Source organism: Macrobrachium nipponense, chromosome 15 (assembly GCF_015104395.2).
Source record: "Macrobrachium nipponense isolate FS-2020 chromosome 15, ASM1510439v2, whole genome shotgun sequence".
Lineage (NCBI taxonomy): Eukaryota > Metazoa > Arthropoda > Malacostraca > Decapoda > Palaemonidae > Macrobrachium > Macrobrachium nipponense.
In genome coordinates this window covers 55,237,041-55,260,234 of record NC_087208.1, presented here as the reverse complement: position 1 = coordinate 55,260,234, position 23,194 = coordinate 55,237,041, and the positions used below count along the sequence as shown (strand labels likewise).

At 38.8% G+C, this 23,194-nt stretch overlaps 2 protein-coding genes across 2 annotated transcripts; both read left to right on the top strand.

Moving 5' to 3' along the window:
- Positions 1 to 4,613: 4,613 nt before the first annotated feature.
- On the top strand, positions 4,614 to 10,114 carry LOC135194952 (uncharacterized). The gene is made up of 2 exons (XM_064221182.1): positions 4,614 to 5,936; positions 9,271 to 10,114. Exons 1-2 carry the CDS (start codon positions 5,517 to 5,519, stop codon positions 9,694 to 9,696), a joined length of 846 nt encoding a protein of 281 aa, XP_064077252.1. The 5' UTR covers positions 4,614 to 5,516; the 3' UTR covers positions 9,697 to 10,114.
- An 8,355-nt stretch (positions 10,115 to 18,469) lies between these two features.
- Positions 18,470 to 22,454, top strand: LOC135226874 (facilitated trehalose transporter Tret1-like). Its single transcript, XM_064266567.1, has 5 exons — positions 18,470 to 18,635; positions 18,915 to 19,047; positions 19,349 to 19,743; positions 21,044 to 21,187; positions 21,601 to 22,454. The coding sequence occupies exons 1-5, from the start codon at positions 18,504 to 18,506 to the stop codon at positions 22,297 to 22,299; spliced, it is 1,503 nt and encodes a 500-aa protein (XP_064122637.1). The 5' UTR covers positions 18,470 to 18,503; the 3' UTR covers positions 22,300 to 22,454.
- Positions 22,455 to 23,194: the final 740 nt, after the last annotated feature.

Here is a 23,194-nt window from a genome sequence, read left to right as displayed (position 1 = left end):
GCGAACGAGAGGCTTTTCTCGTAGCGCAGCAACAGAGTGGCTGGACACGTCCGACAGTCCTCTGCAGCTGTGTACCAGGGGAAGTGGGCCGTCTTCTGTGGTTGGTGTCGTAGACAGGGTCTGTCTCCTCTCAGAGCCACTCTTCAGCAGGTAGCGGATTTCCTCGTGTTTCTTCGCCGAGAGAAGCTCCTCTCAGTACCCACAGTTAAAGGATATAGAGCCGCCCTGGCTCTCGTCCTAAAAACTGAGGGGACTGGACATCTCGAACTCATTCGAGATCTCCTTGTAATGAGGAGCTTCGAAGGTCTTGCCCACCCAGGGAACTCAGGCCCCCTGCGTGGGATGTGACTCTCGTCCTTAGGAGTTTGACTCGAAGACCCTTCGAGCCACTCCGAGAGTCGTCAGACAGGGATCTGACCCTCAAGACCCTCTTCTTGCTGGCCCTGGCATCGGCGAAGAGAGTAGGGGAACTACATGGTCTTTCTTATGATGTTAAACACACCAGAGGCTGGGGATCTGTGACGCTCGATTTCGTCCCGAACTTCGTAGCCAAGACTCAGAATCCGTCGATCCCTGACGACAGGTTCGAGTCTTTCACGATCCCCTCCCTTCTGGACTTCACCGATAACGATGCGGATGAGATGCTGCTTTGTCCTGTGAGGGCGCTACGGCGCTATCTGAAGAGAACTCGACACCTCAGGCCTGAGTGTCCGACGCCTCTTCGTTAGCACTGGGGTTACCAAGAAAGAAGTTTCCAAGAACACGCTTTCTTTCTTTGGCTGCGTGAGGTGATCAGGAGAGCGTACGAGGCTGATGGTAGCGACGACATCCGTACGCTCCGACCGAGAGCCCACGAAGTCAGAGGTATCGGACCTCCTTAGCGTTCCGTAAGAACTTCTCCGTGGCGCAGGTTCTGAAGGCAGGTGTCTGGGCCAACCAGACCACCTTCACGTCCTTCTACCTTCGGGATATTGCCCACAAGTCCTTGGATACTTTTCCTTGAGACCTGTGGTGGCTGCTCAACACGTTGTGTAAGCTTACCCAGCACCCGAGCAGGCAGAACAGCATCGATTCCTGGTATGACTGGGAGAATGAATGTGCGAATGAGAGTGTGACTGGCTTCTCTTCACCATCTTTCTCTACTACCTGTGGGCAGAGGGATACGGTCGTTACCACGCTGGAAGGGAGTCAGATGCAGGTAAGCTATTCGACCGAGCTCCATCCTATCTCTTTAACTAGAGATAGGAGTGTATATCCGCCACTTCCTCCAACAAGGGGGAGGAAGTGGATGCCTACATGAGACAAACCCATTACTTTATATTTGCTCATGTACAGGAAAAGTTCTTACAATGCTGGTACGAAGAGATACGCTGCCTCTCTCTTAGTACTCGGCCCAGAGGTCTGACCATTGATCCTGCGGTGCACACCCCGATCAATCGGACAGAGGCTTGGATCCCTCCCTCGCTCTTACGACCAGGGAGGCATTCCAGGGATGGACGAACACCAGTCTGTTCATCAAAAGACTCAGATTCCTCCCACCAAGAAGTGAGTCTTCCTATTGTTAAAGGACCGATGGTTTGTGATTACGTATCGGAACAAATGACAATTTGTCGAAAATTGCATTTTTCCTAACTATACAAACCTGAGGTCCTTTACATATAGGCCCTCCTCATGCCACCCCTCACTCTGCGTATTTTGCATGGGCCAAAAGCAAAAGTGATTTGTTTACCTCCCAGTCGCGCGGCGCGCGACGATTCGGACAAGCAGTTAACTACCGTTCTCCCCTTGTTCGAAGCTTACGACCGTTCCAGCTGCCGCTAGCTACTTCCTATTGTTAAAGGACCTCAGGTTTGTATAGTTAGGAAAAATGCAATTTTGGACAAATTGTCATATTACGTTTACTAAAGAAATAAAACAAGATATTCTAATTTTTACGGCGCGTACAGTTGGGCTTAATCCACCAGTATATTATAACTTAATGTATTAAAATTAAACGAAAACCTGCTCTGATTACTTTATACAGTCGTGTGTTTCATAGGAAAAATCCTTTTTAATTCAAAAAAGATATCGGTATGTATGAAACCAACATCGCTTTTCCCCACTCTGCCTAGAGTCGCTTATTGTATGGAATTTGCTATGCTTTGAACACTTCGGCAGTTTTTGACTGACCTTGACCGCTTGACTATGTGACACAGTCAAACCGAGTTTGCTTGTTTGACCTTCTGAAAACGGGCCTACTGTTTTCTATTTTTTTTTTTTTCTGTAATAATTAGATCCTTCTCTTTATTACCATCGGCAACGTATTGTGTGTTTTTAGCATTATGTTGCTGGTTACGTATAAAGCAATGAATGACGAACTATTAGGAACTGAGCGATTACTAATAAGACAAGTTATCACTACTGCATTCAATATTAACTGTTTGTACTTCATTCTTCGCTAAAATTTGAAATAGTGAGGGATCCTGGTCAGCGCATTTAGCCTGATGAAAGTTTTTTACAGACATGTTATTCCTTGCAATCCAGCCATATTTTTAAAGTTAAGTTGAGTCATTGAGGTTCGATATTTTATATAACTCAAAAAACTCAAGGCTAAAACTGCGATTGGGACTTTGCAAAGGAGGCAGCATTTATTGTCATGACCCGAAATAGTGTTACCTCTAATTTATCTTAGATTTGTACGGGTGTTCCACTTGTTTTTGTGTGTTTTCTAATCACTACGGTGCTTAACGACCCTATCCATGCATCTGTATAAATACAGACGTCCACTGCGTAAACGCATATTCACTGTTTAACTGTTTAATATGATTTGTTACGTAAGGATTAATAATCACCAAAATGATAAAATTAACATAGTATATGATTATGTATTTTCAGTAGAACTTCTGGAAACAGACACTCAAAGATAAAAACTCGCAGTAGCGAAATCTCAATGATGTTGATAATTTCTGTAAAAAAGTAAGATTAAGAATGTCTCGTAACTTCAGCCACAGGAATAACGAAATTCGACCTGCAAAGGAAACACTCAAAGTTACTCCAAATGAATAAAAAATTGTACTTAGCTTGCTTTTGTGGGAAGTCACGGTGTTCCGATAACGACACACGGCCTTGGTCCTCCTTCTCTATTTAGCGGATGACCTGGTTTGGCTTCAGTTTACCCCCGTGCGAGTTGTTTCGATGATTCGAGCCCTTGAAAATCCGATGCTGCAGACGCGTTCGGTTTGTTTTTCTGCAGTGCCGGAAACGCTCACTAACGATGTTTTCTTGAATGATTCTAATGAGAGACGAAGCTTGCGTTGTCGTAGGAAAAAGGACACGTCGGTTTTGTTTCTTGAAGTTATTCACTAATGATGATACTAAGTGCTTGAAGAATCTCTTGCTTTCGTCGTCGTTAAAGAGTTCTTGTTGTTTTCTGAAGTCGCTCACTAACGATGATACTATGTTGCTTGAAGAATCTGCTGCTTCCGTCGTCGTTGACTTCTTATGATACATGATTTATTATTCTGGTTTTCTTCGTAGGACGTTGTAGAGTTCTTCTGGTACGCTGGCCACCAATATTAGGGCTTGTGCCTTGTATGATAAGGCGGCCCTATGAGGTAATGTTAGACTAGCGATAATCTTACGCTAAGTCGGTTGGTATTGCACTTCCATCTTCAATGGAGTGTCTGGGGGTTTGTAGATCATTTACGAAGTCGGTATTATCTTGTTGGTTATTACGACGATGTGTTAAACTCATGGTGAGGAGGTTCTTGTAGAAAACACGAAATATAAAAATTTATGTATTCTTCTGAAGTTTTACATGCTGAAGATCAGATATGATTGTACAAGTCTTCTAATAACGATAGCTTGATCGCTTCTGCCAATGATGATGGCTAATCCTATTCCTCTACATGATAAAGCTTAGGTAAAGAGGTACAGGTCTTCTAATGACGATAGCTAACTCTGTTCTGCTGTCTACCATCTCTGTTACAAGTTATGAAGGAGCAGACAGTAGTTTCGAACATATGAACATACATACAAATGACATAGTTTCATACGAACACACAATCAAATGAGACACGCTACAGATCACGTAGGCCGTTTGAATCATAGGTCGGGGTAGTTGTCTCAAGCAGGGAGCTTGGACTGTTTCAAAACAAATGAATGACCACAGATGACGGCATGACAACTTATCCTACATACTTATTGTATACGTCATCTTTAGCGTCTCCAGTCTGATCACATTCCTGCAAGCAATCTTTTATATATATGGACTAACATTCCATATTTTTATTATGTAAACACTTACATATATATAGATATATGACTTGTAGAAATGTTGTTACAAAAGAATTCCATCTAATAAAAGGAGCCCATAAAACGCCAAATTATAGAGAAAAAATACTAAATTCCAGAGACTGCCGTCTCTCTCTTCTGGTAGATGAATGAAGTATAGTATTGTCTTTCTATATTTTGGCGTTTTTATGGGCCTTTTTATTCTATATAATTATATATATATTATAATCCTATATATAATATATATATATATATATATATATATATATATACAGTATATACATATATATATATATATATATATATGATATATACGTATATATATATGTGTGTATATATAGAGGTATAAGCCACGAAGGAAAAATAAACAACGGAGTTTCCGCAAGATCTTTTCGACGTTCAACGTCCTTTACTTAGCAGATAAACTGACTTACATGAGGAATTGACAGTACAGGAAAGCTCGTATGACTGACAGATACGGATTATAAGTAGATTAGTACCTAGAATCTGGCACACCTGGAGAAAAAGTAACCTTTCCAAACAAGCATATTTTAGCTGTTCTGCCTAATGGTATTGATGCATATGATTTACTCTCTAAATTGAATAACCAGGTACCATCGATTAAGTTTACTCTAGAATTGGAAAAAGACAATTGCCTCCCTTTCTTAGATGTTTTGATACATAGAGAACCATTTCAATGTAAATTCAGCATTTATAGGAAACCAACCAACAACTTAACTTATGTTCATTTCTATTCAGGCCACCATATTAACATCAAAATATAAATTTGTTCTTCTATGTTTTTACAAGCATTGTGCATTGTCAGTCCCCAATATTTGGATCAAGAAACTGAATACATAAGAAAAATAGGGAAAGATTTATGTTATCCTTCACATATATTAGATATTTGTTATAATAAAGTCCACAAAAAGTTTTATAGTACTGCAAGTAAGGCCCTGTCCACACTACCGGGCAGTGCCCGACGGGCAAACACTGTTACCATACCCCGTTTCAAGACACAAGGTGGGAGAGTGATCGGCGGGCACAAATGGAGGTGATTAAAGATGGGGAAACCACGGGCAAACTAGCGAGTAACCCGTGAATGTAGTGGAGTAAAACACCAGAAACTGATGTGTCCGGTGGTTTGTTTAACCAACGCTGGTGTCAAGCACGATAGGTTTCCAGGACCATAGTTTATTATCGATCTCTCACTTACAAAAGGGTGTTCTAAGTATAAAGTCATCATGTCCGGCAAAGAAACTACAAACATTCAGTGGTCAAGAGAAGAAATCATACAATTAATTGACTTGTACCGCCAAAATCCATGCCCATGGAATGTCAAAAGTGACATGTACAAGGACAGAGCTAAACGTGTAGCGGCTTTGACAGCAATAGCCGTGGAATTACGCAAGACATGTGCTGCCATTACCACAGGGGATATAAAACGGAAAATAGAAACCCTGCGAAATCAACACAGACGTGAAATGCGATTGGTTGAAAACTCACGCAAGTCAGGAGCTGGGATAGACGACATTTACATCCCCAGATTATGGTGTTTTAATGACCTTTCTTTCCTTAATGATGGTGACACAATCAGACCATCTCTCTCAAACATAGATAATGCCACCAACGATACAGCTGAGGAGGAACGTTCTGATCATGAGGTATGTACGGTGTGTCTGTCTGTCTCTTATTTTATTTATGCTTTATGATTTTAGCATTGGATTATCATATTGTGTTTGATATATCTCCTTTGGGTGTTTTATGCTATTCATAATTCTCAATTATCCATAATTCTCAGTGATACTTTAATTTTTTTTATCTAACTAATAATTATATTTATATATATATATATTATATATATATAGATATATATATATTATATATATATATATTATATATATATAATATATTGTTGCTTGTGCTGTTTTATGAATTTTCGCAAACATTTTTAGCAACAAAATAAGTTATTCCAAATCTGTATTCTACATTTGTGGCTATATTTCAAAAACTTATGTAAAGAATAACCAATATATCATTGTAAATATAGTTTATCATCATCATCGTCATTTTTTGTACTCTCTCTCAAGAACAGATATTAACTATGTGAACAGACAGGATGTGTGTTGTGATAAATTCATAAAATAGTGCGTGAAAGGAATATGTGAGCACATACTCTAGTAATGATTTTAACAGTATGAACAATGATAACGAGGTTTATGATGCCGATATGCATATACTCGTTTTAAGGTGAGGAAGACAGAAAAGCTACATACATAACGGTTCATTTATTATTATTATCATTATTATTTTATTATTATTATTTTTTTTTCTTGTGCTCTGTCATAGTCCTCCAATTCGACTGGGTGGTATTTATAGTGTGGGGTTCCGGGTTGCATCCTGCCTCCTTAGGAGTCCATCACTTTTCTTACTATGTGTGCCATTTCTAGGATCACACTCTTCTGCATGAGTCCTGGAGCTACTTCAGCCTCTAGTTTTTTTAGATTCCTTTTCAGGGATCTTGGGATCGTGCCTAGTGCTCCTATGATTATGGGTACGATTTCCATATCCCATATCCTTCTTATTTTTATTTTCAGATCTTGATACTTATCCATTTTTTCCCTCTCTTTCTCTTCAACTCTGGTGTCCATGGTATTGCGACATCAATGAGTGATACTTTCTTCTTGGTCTGTTTGCACGTATCACCCTATCCGTTCTGATACCATAGTCCTAGAGGATCTTTGCGTGATCGTTTTCTATCACTCCCTCAGGTTGGTGCTCGTACCCCTTATTACTGCAAGGTAGCTGATGTTTCTTGCACAGGCTCCAGTGGAGGGCTTTTGCCACGAATCATGCCTCTGTACTGGTTCTGTGCAAGTGCCGGGCATTCGCTTGCTATGTGGTTTATGGTTTCATTTTTCGTGTTGCACTTCCTACATATGGGAGAGATGTTATTTCCGTCTATCGTTCTTTGAACATATCTGGTTCTTAGGGCCTGATCTTGTGCCGCTGTTATCATTCCTTCAGTTTCCTTCTTTAGCTCTCCCTTCTGTAGCCATTGCCATGTGTCATCGCTGGCTAGTTCTTTAGTCTGTCTCATGTATTGTCCGTGCATTGGTTTGTTGTGCCAGTCCTCTGTTCTGTCTGTCATTCTCCTGTCTCTGTATATTTCTGGGTCTTCGTCTACTTTTATTAGTCCTTCTTCCCATGCACTCTTTAGCCACTCGTCTTCACTGGTTTTCAGATACTGCCCCAGTGCTCTGTTCTCGATGTTGACGCAGTCCTCTATACTTAGTAGTCCTCTCCCTCCTTCCTTTCGTGTTATGCATAGTCTGTCCGTATTTGCTCTTGGGTGTAGTGCTTTGTGTATTGTCATATGTTTCCTGGTTTTCTGATCTATGCTGCGGAGTTCTGCCTTCGTCCATTCCACTATTCCTGCGCTGTATCTGATTACTGGCACTGCCCATGTATTTATGGCTTTTATCATATTTCCAGCGTTGAGTTTTGACTTGAGTATCGCCTTGAGTCTCTGCATATATTCTTTCCTGATCGTGTCCTTCATCTCTTGGTGTTTTATATCCCCTCCTTCCATTATTCCCAGGTATTTGTATCCTGTCTCATCTATGTGTTTGATGTTACTCCCATCGTTTTTTTTTGGTAGCGTTTATCCCTTCAGTTCTCGTTACTTTGCCTTTTTGTATGTTGACTAAGGCGCATTTTTCTATTCTATTATTATTATTATTATTATATTTATTATTTATTATTATTATTAGTTATTATTATTATTATTATTATCATAATATCTGTATTTTCCCGTGACTAAAAATATTAAGTTTAACAAAAAATGCACTACATTGATAGCTAAGCAAAGAGGTAATTAACACAATTATTAATCATTTATCGATCTATACTGCCATGGCACTGGCCCCTCTCCATTAAAATACTGCATATATTGTTCACGGACATTCCTGGCATCAGCCATGTCATTCCGGCTCACCCTCTGTAGCCCTGGTAATTCATAAGTTTGTCGCCAGCTTCCAGGAATAATGTGTCCTACTGACAAATGGTCTCTCCTGAGGAAGTTATGCAGAGATGTGCATGCTAAAACTATGGTATCAATTTTTGATGGAGGTAGTTGAACAGGTGACATAAACACGCGAAATCTGTTTGCCAAAATGCCAAATGCATTTTCTATAGTACGTCTTTTCCTGGAGAGACGATATGAGAAAATAAGTTCCATTCTAGTCTGATTAGTATGTGGAAAGGGTTTCGTAATGTGTCGACGCAACGGAAATGCTTCGTCTGCCACACCGTATGGTAGTGTCATCTCACTTCCGGTAACCATTCGATCCCCTGGCAGATCAGCAGTTTGACTTGCAATACGAGTATTGAGAGTACAGTTGTCCCACACGCCTCCGTCTGATACTCTACCATTTGTGCCTATGTCTACATATATAAATTCACAGTTTGCATCACATATGGCAAGGAGTACGATGCTGTGGCTTCCTTTGTAATTAAAGAAGTACGAACCACCATCAGGTGGAGGCCTTATCAACACATGTTTCCCGTCAATAGCCCCCAAACAGTTTGGGAAATGCCATCTTGTTTGAAAACCATGTGCCACACGCATCCATTCCTCTGGGGTTGTAGGTGTCTGTAAATGAAATGTAGAAGCAGTATGTCAGTGAACTTTAGATTAAGCAAATATAATGGCCTCAATATAATGGCTCAATTCCATGACCTTTACCTGCATACTTTCATAACCAAGCAGTCAATCTTTCTCTCCCTCTTCTTTTTCTATTTTCTGTTTCTATTTTGTTTATCTTTTTTTCTTCCCACCTCTCTCTCTCTCTCTCTCTCTCTCAAAAGAAAAAAAATTCCTTATATATGTATATATATATATATATATATAATATATATATAATATAATATAATATATATAAATATATATATATATAATATATTTTGCAGTACACGTGTCTATTCTCAATATTACAGATTTTCAACGATCCAGTATTGATGGGAGTTGGTGAAACATCTCATGCAGCAACAACACCTGTAATGACACCGCCTTCAGTGTCTACTGCATGTCCTACGGACAATTCAGCCAGAAGTGACACCTCTACCACAGTGAATACTGCCAATCGATCAGGCAAAAGGATGCGTGACGATGAAGACGATGTTATGGGGGAAGCCCTCCAACAGCTGAAGGAATTGTCGTCTACACAGGACACTACTGATGATTGTACTGCTTTTGCAACCGTAGTTGCAAACGATCTTCGACAATTGAAAGGGGAAACCAACATTTATGGAGAAAAACTAATATATGATGTTCTTTTTCTTGCTAAACTTTGTCGTCTTTCGTCTACATCAATGGTTAAGAGTAGTTTTTCACATTTATATTACTGTTTATTGTTGATATAAATTACCATTACTTGTTTTTTTGGGAAGGGTTCATCAGGATATACAATTTGGCATTATTCATAATTAGCATAGAAAATATAAGATTACTTGGTGTGAAAGTGATGTTATCATTAACCTTTAAACAAACACTCACCTTTAAATAATCATCTTTGAGAACTGCATATATGGTTTCACATGTCTCCGGTATAATTAGAGACAAACTCTGCTCTGATATCCTCGTGCTATATTGCAACGATGTATATGAGCACCCAGATGCTAAAAATCTGAGCGTTGCTTCCAGACAAGCTTCTGCACTTATACTCTGCCTCAAATTGGTATCCTGCTTTCTTATGTACGGTTCCACTTTTTCAAATAGTGTATAGAAACTATTTATATCCATTCTCATGCACTTGATAAATTCATGCTCAGGTCCATGTTGGAGTTCACGTAATATAGTCACATGACTTCCCAACTCTCCTCCTCTTCTACGCAACCACTCTCTACACCACTCTCTCTTCTGCACTCTATCTTTTTTTCCCCTTTTTTCTTAAATACACTGCAAGTATTACTCCACACGGTGCTATTTTTTTCTTTTCCACTGTGCTAGGCATGGTGAGACCACCCTTGTTATTGCCTACTGAACGACCTAAACTTCCCGACCAAACCCACTTATCCTGCGTTGTGGAGAAGACTGCTGCAGCGTTGCTATATTTCCTCACCGAGTATTTCCTCATTAGTTCGAAAGAAAACGTGAGAGGTATACCAGACCTAAATTAGCTGATCTCTCAAATTCGGGGAGCATTATATGAAGAGTGAAATAATAAAACAATTTTATGAGTTTTTTTTTTATTTACATGATTACTGTATTAGCTATACAGACATTTTATTTACATATCCAATACCATTTAAAGAAGTCGTCATTACTCTTCATTAATTGTCCTACTCCTCCACCACCTCTTCCTCATTTATATCATCACCATGACTTCAAGCATTCAATCATAGATTTAGTCGCCGTAAACCTAGTACAACCTCCAGCCTTTTTTACTGCTACAGATACCATGATGATTGCGCGTGTGTGTGTGTGTGAGAGAGAGAGAGAGAAACAAGCGAATGAATGAATGGTATGCATGTAAAGTTCTTTACTCATGTTATTCTATAAACCTGTTCATACAGTTTTATTCCCCATTACAGAGACATGTATTCATAAACGAACAGAATATGTACCTATCACATTCACAGTACCTACATCAAAATCATGTTTGTCTTAAAACAATCTTGTGCGTATATGTTTAAAAATAAAAAGGTATATAAATTTTTCCATAAAACCGAGTTGGGTAGGCTGTCTACCATTTTTTTTATTTTATTTTATTTATTTATTTTTTGCTAGTAGCTATAATACGAAAGAATGCATAAAACGTAATGAATGTTGAGAACGGAACACAATTTCTCTATAAACATCTTTTATGCATTTTAATTATTCATTATTCAATATCCACTAAGTTAATACGAAATTTATCCCCAGTAACAAATGCTTTCAGGAATGAAGAACATACAAACATCTAAGTACACTCAGTGAAATCTTAAATATAGAATATGTTTACATATGTATGCATGTGTATGTATGAATGTAAGTATATATAATGTACTGTAGATAAGTTTGTGTGTATACATACATATGAAAAAAAAAAAATCTGTAGAAATGCCTTAATACAGCTATAAGCGTTGAGGAAATATTTCCTCATATTATCAGTTTGAGGGGGAATTAGGTACTCATATCCTCGTCTGATTGTCCCTAACTCAAATCTTCATCGTTAGCAGACGAATTTCCTCTCTGGTAACGCTGCTACAGACGGACTTTGCCTGGTAAGGGCAGAGACCGTCGGGCTCTGCCTAAGAGTATGAGCCTGAAAGGATACGATCATCTGGTAACATTGCTTCAGAAGCGAGAGAAATACAAACAGCTGGCAGTGTCTGCCGGGCTCTGCTCGACAGTGTGGACAGGGCCTAACACGGAGAAAGAAAATTCTAAGAACATTCTTAGCTTACCTTATTTTAACGGATTTGAAATCATTAAATCATTGTTAAAAGCCTTTAAGGTCAACCTTGATTTTTCCTATAATAACACACTAAAAGGAACGTTAATAAAAAAAATGGCCCCAGGGAAAGCAACAGCATAATATATAAAATTCCATGTATGGACTGCCCTTCTTTTTATCTCGGACAGTCGAGCAAGGGCTTAGAAGTAAGATTAAGCCAGCATAAATATTCTGTAAAAACTGGGCAAACATTTAATGCAATATTCATTCATCTAAGTGAAAACAACCACCGAATAAATTGGATTGGTAGTTCAGTAATTGCAAGGTCAAAAGATGTCTCATCTCAAAGTCTTTTAGAATCTGCTATAATACAACTTACTTCACAGTGTAATTTTAATATAAGTCGTGGCCTGTTTCACTTAGACCCTTGTATTTGTAACATGTTTAAGAATGACCTCAAAGATATAATTACAGACTTAAATACAAATCATTTGCCCTAGAGATATCTTCGTTGTATATGTATGTTTAACATGTATTGTGAATATGTATTGTGAATAAGTTTTTGTTTACCAAAGTTCTGAATAGCTGTCACCCTATATTATCCTTTAAATGTCTTGCCTTTGTGTCTGAGCAGATTGACTTAATCTTTTTGTTTTTTAAATTGTACCCATGTTTATGCTTGTTTGGAAAGGTTACTTTTTCTCCAGGTGTGCCAGATACTAGGTACTAATCTCCTTATAATCCCTATCTGTCAGTTATACGAGCTTTCCTGTACTGTCAATTCCTCATGTAAGTCAGTTTATCTGCTAAGTAAAGGACGTTGAACGTCGAAAGATCTTGCGGAAACTCCATTGTTTATTTTTCCTTCGTGGCTTATACCTTTATTTATGGATTTATCACGTCCCAAACTTTCGTGATTCTGTTATACATGTATAATATATATATATATATATATATATATATATATATATATATAATATATATATGTGTGTGTGTGTGTGTGTGTGTGTATGTATATATATATATATATATATATATATATATATATATGTATATGTATATATGTATGTATATATATATATATATATATATATATATATATATATATATATATATATATATATATATAATATAAAAAGGATGGAGAAAAGCCAGCGTAGCATCATACATGTATTTTCCAAATTTTCGAGACTTTGGGTCTCATCATCAGGGCTGTAAAATATACAAAATATACAAATTAAAAAAGGCTCAGTATTAATATTAATAAAAAGGGAACAACATAAGAGTTAAATATAATCATTTAAAAATGAACTAGAAAAAAAAATATATATATAAAAAATTAAAAAGTGAAGAATGCTTAAGTTAGTACCTATCTCTATGGAGTTAAAAAACTGAGTGACATTGTCTGGTTTGGAAAGGAGGACGTCAACTATGCTATATATAGAATTGTAGAAGAAGTCTGACCATTTAATGGGGGCACAAGCTGTTTGATTGTTAACGACTCCAAAACAGAGAGAGAATAGTCATTGGGCGCTTGGGTGACAATGCGAAAATCCTTATATGAAAATGATGTTTTACATTTATTGCAATGTTCTCGTATGTTGGAAAATTCTTTCGTTTTCAAAGTACATCCCGTACGGTGACTGACTCCGAGATGAGAATCGATTCTGACTTTGAGCAATCTTTTGGTGGCTCCCACGTATTTCCCGATCTTACATTTCGGGCAAGTAAAGCAATATACCACCAAAGATCGCATCAAAGCCGGAAGTTTATCTTTGTGGGAGAACAAAGAACCCAGAGTTTTAGGATTTTTTGCTACTAACTTAAGATTCACAGCCGGAAAAGTTTTCTGAATGACTTTTTGTATTTGCACCTTAAATGCATTAGACTGAATGAAAGGTATCGAGGCATATATTAATAGTTTAGGCACGTTCGGTACAAGTTGACGTGGCTGAAATTTATCATTTAAAAAGTTATTGACATATTTCAAGAATAAGGCTGGAGGATACGAATTGTTTTTAAAAAACTGAAGTAAAAATTGGATTTCGCTATGGAAGTTGTGCCAGTTGGACGATAACGTATAGGCACGGTGTAATAGCGTGGAAATACTATTTAATTTAAATGTTATGGAACAACTGCTGTAGAAGTTAGTACCTTGACCTGTGAACGTCTTTTTTCTAAAGACGCTCGTATTAAAACCATGTTCTGTCCTAGTAATTAAAACATCTAAAAAAGCAAGTTGGTTGTCTTGTTCATGTTCAATTGAGAAATTTATATTAGGATGTAGGCCATTGATATATTCCAAGAAAGCTTCAGCTGCTTCTCGGGACCTAAATAGAGCAATAGTGTCATCCACATATCGCTTATAAAAGAGAGGGCGATATGATAGGGGACAACCATCCAGCATTTGTTCCTCAAAAGAGCACATAAAGGCGTTAGCCATAACTGGGCCAAGTGGCGACCCCATCGAAACACCATCAACTTGTTTAAAAACTTTATTGTTAAAAATAAAGTGAGTGTCCTGCACCGCAATTTCTAGAAGTTTCTTAAAATTATCCTTATTAAAACCATGATATAGAATATTTTCCTCGTAAAAGATCTTATCTAAAATTATGTCAACCGTCGCCTGCAACGGTATGTTCGTAAAAAGAGATGCGACATCCAAACTCACCATATATAAGTCAACATCCTGTGGTAAAATATCAGGTACAAGGTTAGCAGAATTAAGTAAAATGTATTCATTATTTGCAAATGGCTGTAGCAATGGTACCAAGAATTTTGCTATCTGGTAATTTGGGGTATTGTATGCTGCCAAAATTGGTCGTAAAGGAACACCATCTTTATGAATTTTAGGAAGTCCATACAACACACCATAGGATGAACCTGAACAATATAATTCTTGGTAAGTGCTTTCCGTTATAATGTTCTGATCTTTGAGACTTTTTAGTAATCTATTGATTTTATCCTCTACCTTAAATATAGGTTGATATGTTGGAACACCTATTTCAACAAATTTGGTGGTATCTTTAAGAATATCATTCATTTTCTGTACATAGTCATTTTTATTTAGTATCACTGTGCCTCTTCCTTTATCCGGTGAAACCTTTCCAGTAAACATCAATCACTTTGGGATGAAATCGCTACCCTTATGGCCATTTCCCACCGTTAGCTAAACTGCCACGAAAAGGACGCAGACTCAAAAGTACTTGGGGCGCGTTGCTCATGAACGACACCGCTGCCTGCTTGTGGAACGAAACCGGATGGCGGCCATCAACACGGCGTGAAAAGTGGAAAGGAAAGTCCCTAAAGATATATTCTCCTTGGGGACGGAAAAGACCAGCGAGAGATCATCACGGAGTGAGTTGGAGACGTCGAGAGAGAGAGAGAAAACTGCTGCTTCTGGGTTTGGTATATATGGCTGTTCCCGCTCTTAATATCGTAGATGGCGCCGGGCGCCCCTTGAGTGAGGACCTATAGCTAGACGTTGTCATCTTATTTGCAGGACGGACAGGATCCACATTTTTCAGGTGAGTGGATATTCTCTCTCTCTCGTTCGTTTTTCGTTATTCTGAATTTATAGGTTTAAATCCTAAGCGGCAGATGGAGACGTATTTCGTGAGAATTCTCTTCGTACTTATTAGTATTCTGTGATATATATGTATATATTTATATATATATATATATATATATATATATATATATATATATATATATATATATATATATATATATATATATATATACATACTACATATACACACACGCTCAAGTACATAAAGTTCATATAAGGATATTTTAGAAAATTATTATTGAAATATTATATATGAATTAATAATAAGTATATATAAATCAAGTACAAGCGTACGAGTGGAACTTAACAAATATACGCTCATATTGTGCGTCTGTAATACTTTACGAGCTGCTCTATGAGCAAGAGCCCGTGCTGGCATAAGGCCAGCTTAATTAATAACAATTGAAATGCTACTCATCTGAACACCTTTAATTTTTTGTCGTTTTCGTCACTATCCCTTAAGACATTTGTTTGTCGTTTTTGTCAATTTTGTGTATTCTTCCAAAGATCAAGGTGTAACTTGGGGAGAACCCCCCGCCCCCAACCCAAGTTGCACAGGGAAGTGACAACGTTAGAGGTGTTGGACAGCAAGGAAGCACCCGTTAAGTATTGCCTCCAGTGAACCACGCGCGGTGCAATGACGGTACTACTCACCCAATGGTAATTTTAGCCTCTGTGATAATTAAAAATAACCAAAAATGTTTTAAAAACAACCAAAAAATCCCGCAAGAGGATGTTTTAGAATTATGTTTACCATTTAGTAACGTAAATTAACACGATGAGACTTTGTTAAAGTAATGAGTCTATTAGTTATGATAAGTGGGACTAGTTTAGATTAGCATCCAATTAGCACTCCCGACACCCAGAAGATATAATGTATACACTCAGAGCCGACCTGTTTTGAACATTTATCATTATTTTGGGTAAAGTTTGGTTCAGACCATTTCGAAATATTCCATATTGGTCAAAATTTAGACTGTTAAAAGGTAGAGAAATGAAATATTCATCAACGCCAAGTCAAATTACGGTAACTGAAATCAAAGCTAATTTTTAACGTTTATACTTAGCTTGCGGTCGGTTATTTTTGTTTTCGTTACTGAAACCCGCGAGTTTCTATGTCACAAATAATTTTTTCTCAGTGCTTCCTTATAATGGATATCCTGCCAAAGCGATATTTGATCACCATCCCCTATTATAGGCCTATAGTTAACCAGTGGGTTTCACCGCGCAGGCGAAAAGAAGAAAAAAAATTGACTTACGTAAGTGCGTCTAACCCAAACGAGCTAAATCTCCGTGTAGTCTCCATCTTACATTAAAAAATTGTGGCAATATTTAATTCCAAGAACACGAAGACGAACACTACACCACGTCACAATTCTAGAATGGTGTTTGGGGTTCAAAGCCCTCATGAACAAAGAGGTTTAAGGTCACGTGGCATGATAACAGCTCCAGGACGCGAACGAGGTCAAACAAATGCAAGGAATCCTGTTTAAGTTTTATGCCACAGCACGGAGGATAACCCGCCCCTTCCCCCAATCTGACACCCGTCCTATGGTTTCAATTGATACTCATGATTCACCCATGGAACGTGCATTTGATGACATGGGTCTAGGCGTGCCTCATTCAGCGCAGTGATGACTGATGACTCTTCATTTGCTGGAGTCGTGTGACGGCGAAGAGAACATCAACGGGAAAAAGAAGAGGATAAGGCTGTTATTGGTGTTACGAAAAAGATTCAGTGTCAGTTTAATTAATGTAATAACAGTAAGGCAGAGAAAAGAGAAAAGCTATAAAGCAAAATTTTCTCCGTGCCTCATGAATAGTGTAGTGTGCCCGCAACTGTGTGGAGTTGAGCGCTCAGGAACCACGAAGGAACCAGGAGAGAGAGAGAGAGAGAGAGAGAGAGAGAGAGAGAGAGAGAGAGAGAGAGAGAGAGAGAGAGAGAATAATAACAAAACAGAGGAAACTGAATAAACTAGCAAACAATCACGACTGACATATATATAGTACGAAAATAGTGGCTCTTTGGAGCACCAACACGCCCACGAAAGACACCAGGTGGAGCCGTGGGAACGCTCGCTAAAAAAGAAAGAAAGAAAAAGAAAAAAGGCGGTGTGTGAGAGCGCGTGATTTATGATAATTTATCCTTTAAGACCACGAAGTGCTCAAAAGGAGAGAAGTGTTAGTCCTTTTAGGGGGTTCAAACATACAAGTTTCGTTACTGTCGCCGTTTGCTACCCATCTCATAGGGAGAGGGCGGTGGTGAGAAGTGAGGGAAGAAGGTAAGAGAAAAACTGCAAGTTTTCTTTTGATTAACTTAATGTATATAGATATCTTTTACACTTATTTGTCCCGACTTGCATAAGACGAAGAAGCAGTTTGGACCCTAACCCAGCACATTTGCTTGCGTTTTGTCACATTACGTAATGAGATATACTACATACCTAAGTTTTAAAGATTTTTTTTTATAAAGTACGCTTTTCTATATCGCTTGCTCGGGGAGTAATCCTACAAATTACTTCGTTGGTGTGGGTTGGTAGGAAAGCCTAAAAAGGTCTGAAAAGATGTTTCGGTTTGAGTTAAAGATAGGAATTTCTAGGATAGGACATTTTTTTATTTATTTATTAGAATGAAAATGTTAAAAAATGAATAACGCACATGTTAAACAGTATACGAGAAAAAATTATATCTAATAAAATAAAGTATTACGTATTTTATTTTAATTTTCGTTGGTGAAACAACGTTCTGTTCGACCGTAGGTTTTAGCACGAGTCCAAGTAAGCTGGAGGTCGGATTACGCCATGTTTTCTTTGCATCCTATCATGTGCTTTTATGGAGATTTCAATAATCCTTCACATATATCAGTGCTCAAAGCGTCCTCAAGTTTTTAGTAGCGTAAAAGGTTGAAAAATATTTTCCAATGTGGCAATTTTTTTTAGAAAAAAAAAAAAAACAATCCCTGTTGGTTAAACAGTCCAAAGGTCCACATCGGGCCTTTTATCACCCTCAACACTCGCCAAACTCGTGGGCTAACGGAGAGCAAGGACTGTATTGGACGAAGCCGGCTTAGTCTAAAGTCCTATATCAACCACTAGTACTAAGAGAGTATAATTGGAAGCATGACAAAAAGTTGTTTATGCTTTCACGATCCTAGATAGAAATAGGTTTTTAAACTTCATTTTAACAGTGATTTCTTGTTGCAGGAATAACACCAAAGACCGATGTCTTCAAGAGTGGCTCATGATGAAACTAGGCATGAGATCATCGAAACCATCACCAAGGCTAGTAGTGTGGTCCTGCCTTCCAAAGTGGAGAATGAAGAAGTCATATCCCGGAGAGGTGTCATAAAACAAGTGAGCCAGAATGCTTATATATGTTATCATTCTTGTTATATGAGTATTCATTAAGTTAAAGTTTAACCAAGTTTGTCAATAGTAGATTAAGTGACCGGTCGACTTTTAATAACAATATTTCATTTTATACCTAAAGAAATGTCAGGTTTTCCTACTTCATAGTTAATATATATGTCGTGTAAGGCTGTAGGTCTACATTTAAGATAAACTTCTTTCAAAGCACAAAAAATGGCTGATTCTCAAGAGCCTGAATTGTTATTTTCTGCTTATTCTCCCGAGGTGTTGGCTGGACTAGCCATTGCATCTTCAACACTGATGACAGGGTTCACAAGCGCTTGGCCAGTGGTCTTACCAAAGTTGCAGGAGAGCTCTCAGTCCTTCCAAGTAACTGATCAAGATGTGGCGTGGCTGGGTAAGCTTTTAAAAGATTTCAGTGTTGTGTTCTTTTAGAAATGAATACCATGTCCTGCATTCAGTCTCTTCTGTGTTACTAGAGCAGTTGTTCATCTTGTGACTGATGTTCAAATCTCCATTTTACCATTCTGTACAAGGAAAGCTTTTTTTTTTTTTTTTTTTTTTTTTTTTTTTGCAAATTGATGGTATTGTAGGCTCACTCCATTCGATCATATGCTTGTTATGATTCAGAATGATAACACAAAACTCATAAATTACAAATATCTCTTCTTAATGCAGTTTCTTTCCATTCCCCCCAGTTTCACTGCAAGGTATGGTGGGCATGTTCACATCCCTAGTCTCAGGCCACCTAGTGGAATATTTCGGACCCAGGAGACTGCTACTCATGTGCTTACTCCCCACCTTCGGCCTGTGGATGCTAATGGCATTCACTCCCTACCTCAGCCTGCTCTACATCAGCCGCGTGGGACTGTCCATCAGCACCTACTTGATAAAGAGCTTCTTCCAGGCCTACATCGCCGAGTTATGTCAGCCGAGGATACGGGGAGCCATCGCTGCTCTGCCCGAGATCATCATAGCGATTGGTGTCTTGGCGACCTACACTCTGGCGAACTTCTTTTCCTACGAGTTTGTGACCGCAGTTTTGGCCGCTCCGTTTCTGCCACTTTTCATCATAGTTATATTTATTCCTGAGGTGAGAATGCTCTTAGATATACTTTACTATATGTTCACACACTTTATGATTATGAATCGTCTGTCACGTGGTTTATATATAAATCCTTGCCACTGGAAAAAAAAAAAAAAATAAAACAATAAAAGATTGAGCGTAAGTCCTGACTGATACATAGAAACTGAGAATCCACACCAGAGACCAGACAGGTGCTAGTGGGCGTAGCCGAACACTCATTTGTGCTTGGGCCAGGTAATTTTGTTTAAAAATTTGATTATAGTATTTCCATACGTGCCTATTATCTCCCTTGAAATTTAAACATTTTACATATTTCTCTTGACATTATGATATCAAGTTTACACATGCCTTGTCTGATATTCATATCTGCGGTAATTTTCTTTAATGAAAGTAGACTCGATGACATTTCTCTCTATAACAGCCATTCGTCAATGGCTCAGAAATAAAGTCGAAACTGATCAGGACCTAGACACCCAGTCTAATTTTATCCAAGTGGTATTGAGTTAATATATAGGTATAGTATACACTGTAACAATGAAGCTATATCTAAAAGATTTTGTTGATTCAAGAAGAAAGCTTTAATAGTACTTCAGTGGCGTGGTCAGTATGGTGTTGGCATGCCACCTCGGTGGCCGCGAGTTCGATTCTCGGGCATTCCACTGAGGTGTGAGATGTGTATTTCTGGTGATATTAGTTCATTCTCGACGTGGTTCGGAAGTCATGTAAAGCAGTTGGTCCTGTTGCTGAATGACCACTGGTTCCATGCAACGTAAAAACGCCATACAAATAGACAAATAAAGCTGTATTTAAGAGTAATTTAAAGCATCAGATAGTAGGTTAGAGTTAGATATGAAATTACAAATAGCGAAGCTGCAGGAGTTCCTTAAGTGAATGCAGTAATAAAGAAAGGGGAGACAGAGATTGCTGGGACATATCCCTTGCACTAGCCTTGGGAGGACAGCAGTATTTGGTAGTGTCAGCTGGGCTCCTGGGGCCACTGGAATAGTTGGAGGACTCTGACCTACTTGGCGGAGAACCATGGGTTGGGAGGATGCTGGAGATGAGTGGATATCTGTGAAAGATAAAGGACAGGAAAACCATAGGAGCCATGGATTTCTCAGAGGCCATTTTAGATCTCGGTGTGTTGGAGGAGATAATAATGATTCTTGACATTCATTTCTTAATTATCTCTCCAAGCCAGTTCACTTAAAATACTCTCATGTGCCTGAAACAGTACGATCAGTAACTTTGAGAACATTTTTGAAAAATTCACCCATATAGTATATTTTTTTCAACTGATTTTCAGTCTCCATATTGGCTAGCCAGAAGAAACAGGATGGAGGAAGCCAAGTCTTCTCTGAAAAAACTTCGCGGGGAAAAAGACACTGTTGAGAGAGAGTTACACATACTCACTAATACCAACAAAGCTCAGTCATCAGCGTGGACACAGGTAAGTGAAAAACAAAGAAATCTCGTCTCGTGGTTGTGTTCTATGATGCTCCACTTTTCCCTCACACTGTGCTGCAGGGATTACTCAAGGTTCTTTGCAGCATCCCTTCGGCTCCTAGCTGCAACCCCTTTCATTCCTTTTACTGTACCTCTGTTCGTATTCTTTCTCATCCATCTGACTTTCCACCCTCTCCTAGCAATTGTTTCTTTGAGCAACTGCGAGGTTTTCCTCCTGTTAAACCTTTCAGACCTTTTTCACTCTCAGTTTCCCTTTCAGTGTAGAATGAACTCATAGGTTCCAAAATGTGGCCTTTGGCTTAGATTTTATATTACATAATACTGCACATCAAACTAAAATAAATCAAGCACTGGCTGAGGAAATGATACTTAACCAATTCCATCTCTCTGTCGCAGGTCCATGAGTTGAAAAAGGGGAAGAACATCCGTCCAGTCTTGTTCGTCCTGGCCATCTTAGCTCTCAGGGAAATTAGCGGGCAGACAGCCGTCTTCTCCTATTCGGTTTACATGTTCCGCCAAGCTGGCATCGAGCTAGACGCCTTCCTCTGCACGGTCTTCATCGGCTGCGTCCGGCTGATCTGCTCGTTCGTGGCAGCCGGTGCTCTTGACTGCGCGGGACGTCGGCCATTCCTAATAGGCAGCTCTGTCATCTGCGGCCTGGCCGAGCTGATAAGTGGAGTGGCCATTTTGCTGAATTTTCCCGGCACTTCGTGGATTCCTCTGTCAGGACTCCTGATCTACGTCGCTGCTTATGGCCTCGGCCAAGGGTCGATACCCTGGATACTCATGGGAGAGCTGTTGCCTACCCCTGTCAGATCCATAGGGTCCTCCATCATCACCTTCAGCTACTGCACGTTGCTCTTCATCGTCAACCTCTTGTTTTTCAGAATGACCGAGTCTCTGAGTTTGGGAGGGGCTCTTTGTCTGTTTTCCATGGCGAATTTAGTCTTGGCGGTGGTAACGTTCGTGTGGTTGCCTGAAACGCGCGGGAAGTCGTTGGATGAACTGGAGACGGCTTTCACGAGGCCACGCAGAGAACAGCAGTTTAGTCAGGAAGTAAGAATTCGCAGTGCCCAAGCTGTAAATGTAAGATAGAGTAAATGACGTCAGTTCTATACATTGTACTAATACTGTTCTTTCATAGCGTTAGTTTTTTTACTGACAAGGTGAATCAACATAAACACTAATTATGTACACGAATTAAAAAGAGTAGATAAAATACAAATAATATAATTAAATTGTAAGAATTATTGAACTAGTTATTGTTTTCATCATCCCTATTCATCAATTGCATCACCCCGTAGTTTGGTAGGGCCGTCAGTGCACCTCACGCGATACACTGTAGGCATTACTGAAGGTTATGTGCAGCGTCCCTTCTGCCCCTAGCTGCAACCCCAATCATACCTTTTACTGTACCTCTGTTCATATTCTCTTTCTACTTGTTATCCACCCTCTCCTAACAGTTGTTTCCTAGTGCAACTGCGAGGTTTTCCTCCTGTTACGCCTCTCAGACCTAGTACTACACACTCGATTTTTATTCCATCACTGAATGACCTCACAGGTTCAAGCGCTTGGCCTAAAACCGTTTATATTCAATTCAATTCCTACTGTTACACCTTTCAAACCATTTTTAGCTCAGTTTCCCTTTCTGTGATTTTTCCTAAGTAGTGACCCCCCAAAAATTATCGGTCGTAGATAACGACTCCCGAACCTTGTTGAGGTGGGGGGGGGGGGGGGGCCTTACCATGTAGGAAAGATCCACTTTCAGCGCTGAATGATCTCATAGGTCCCAGCGCTTGGCTTTTGGCCTGAATACTATGTTCTATCTGTCTATGAAGAGTAATTGATGTTTCCTGTACAAACGTAGTTAACATTGCCTTTTTTTGCTCATGAACCAAGGCACTGAACTTTTCAAGACTAAGGTGATTAGATTTATATATATATATATATATATATATATATATATATATATATATATATATATATATAT

Bases quoted from the DNA above. Each gene is read 5' to 3' on its own strand.
- LOC135194952 (XM_064221182.1), top strand. From the start codon at position 5,517: ATGTCCGGCAAAGAAACTACAAACATTCAGTGGTCAAGAGAAGAAATC. The intron at 5,937-9,270 runs GTATGTACGGTG...TCAATATTACAG, and splicing joins AGGAACGTTCTGATCATGAG to ATTTTCAACGATCCAGTATT.
- LOC135226874 (XM_064266567.1), top strand. From the start codon at position 18,504: ATGTCTTCAAGAGTGGCTCATGATGAAACTAGGCATGAGATCATCGAA. The intron at 19,048-19,348 runs GTAAGCTTTTAA...CATTCCCCCCAG, and splicing joins TCAAGATGTGGCGTGGCTGG to TTTCACTGCAAGGTATGGTG. The intron at 21,188-21,600 runs GTAAGTGAAAAA...TCTCTGTCGCAG, and splicing joins AGTCATCAGCGTGGACACAG to GTCCATGAGTTGAAAAAGGG.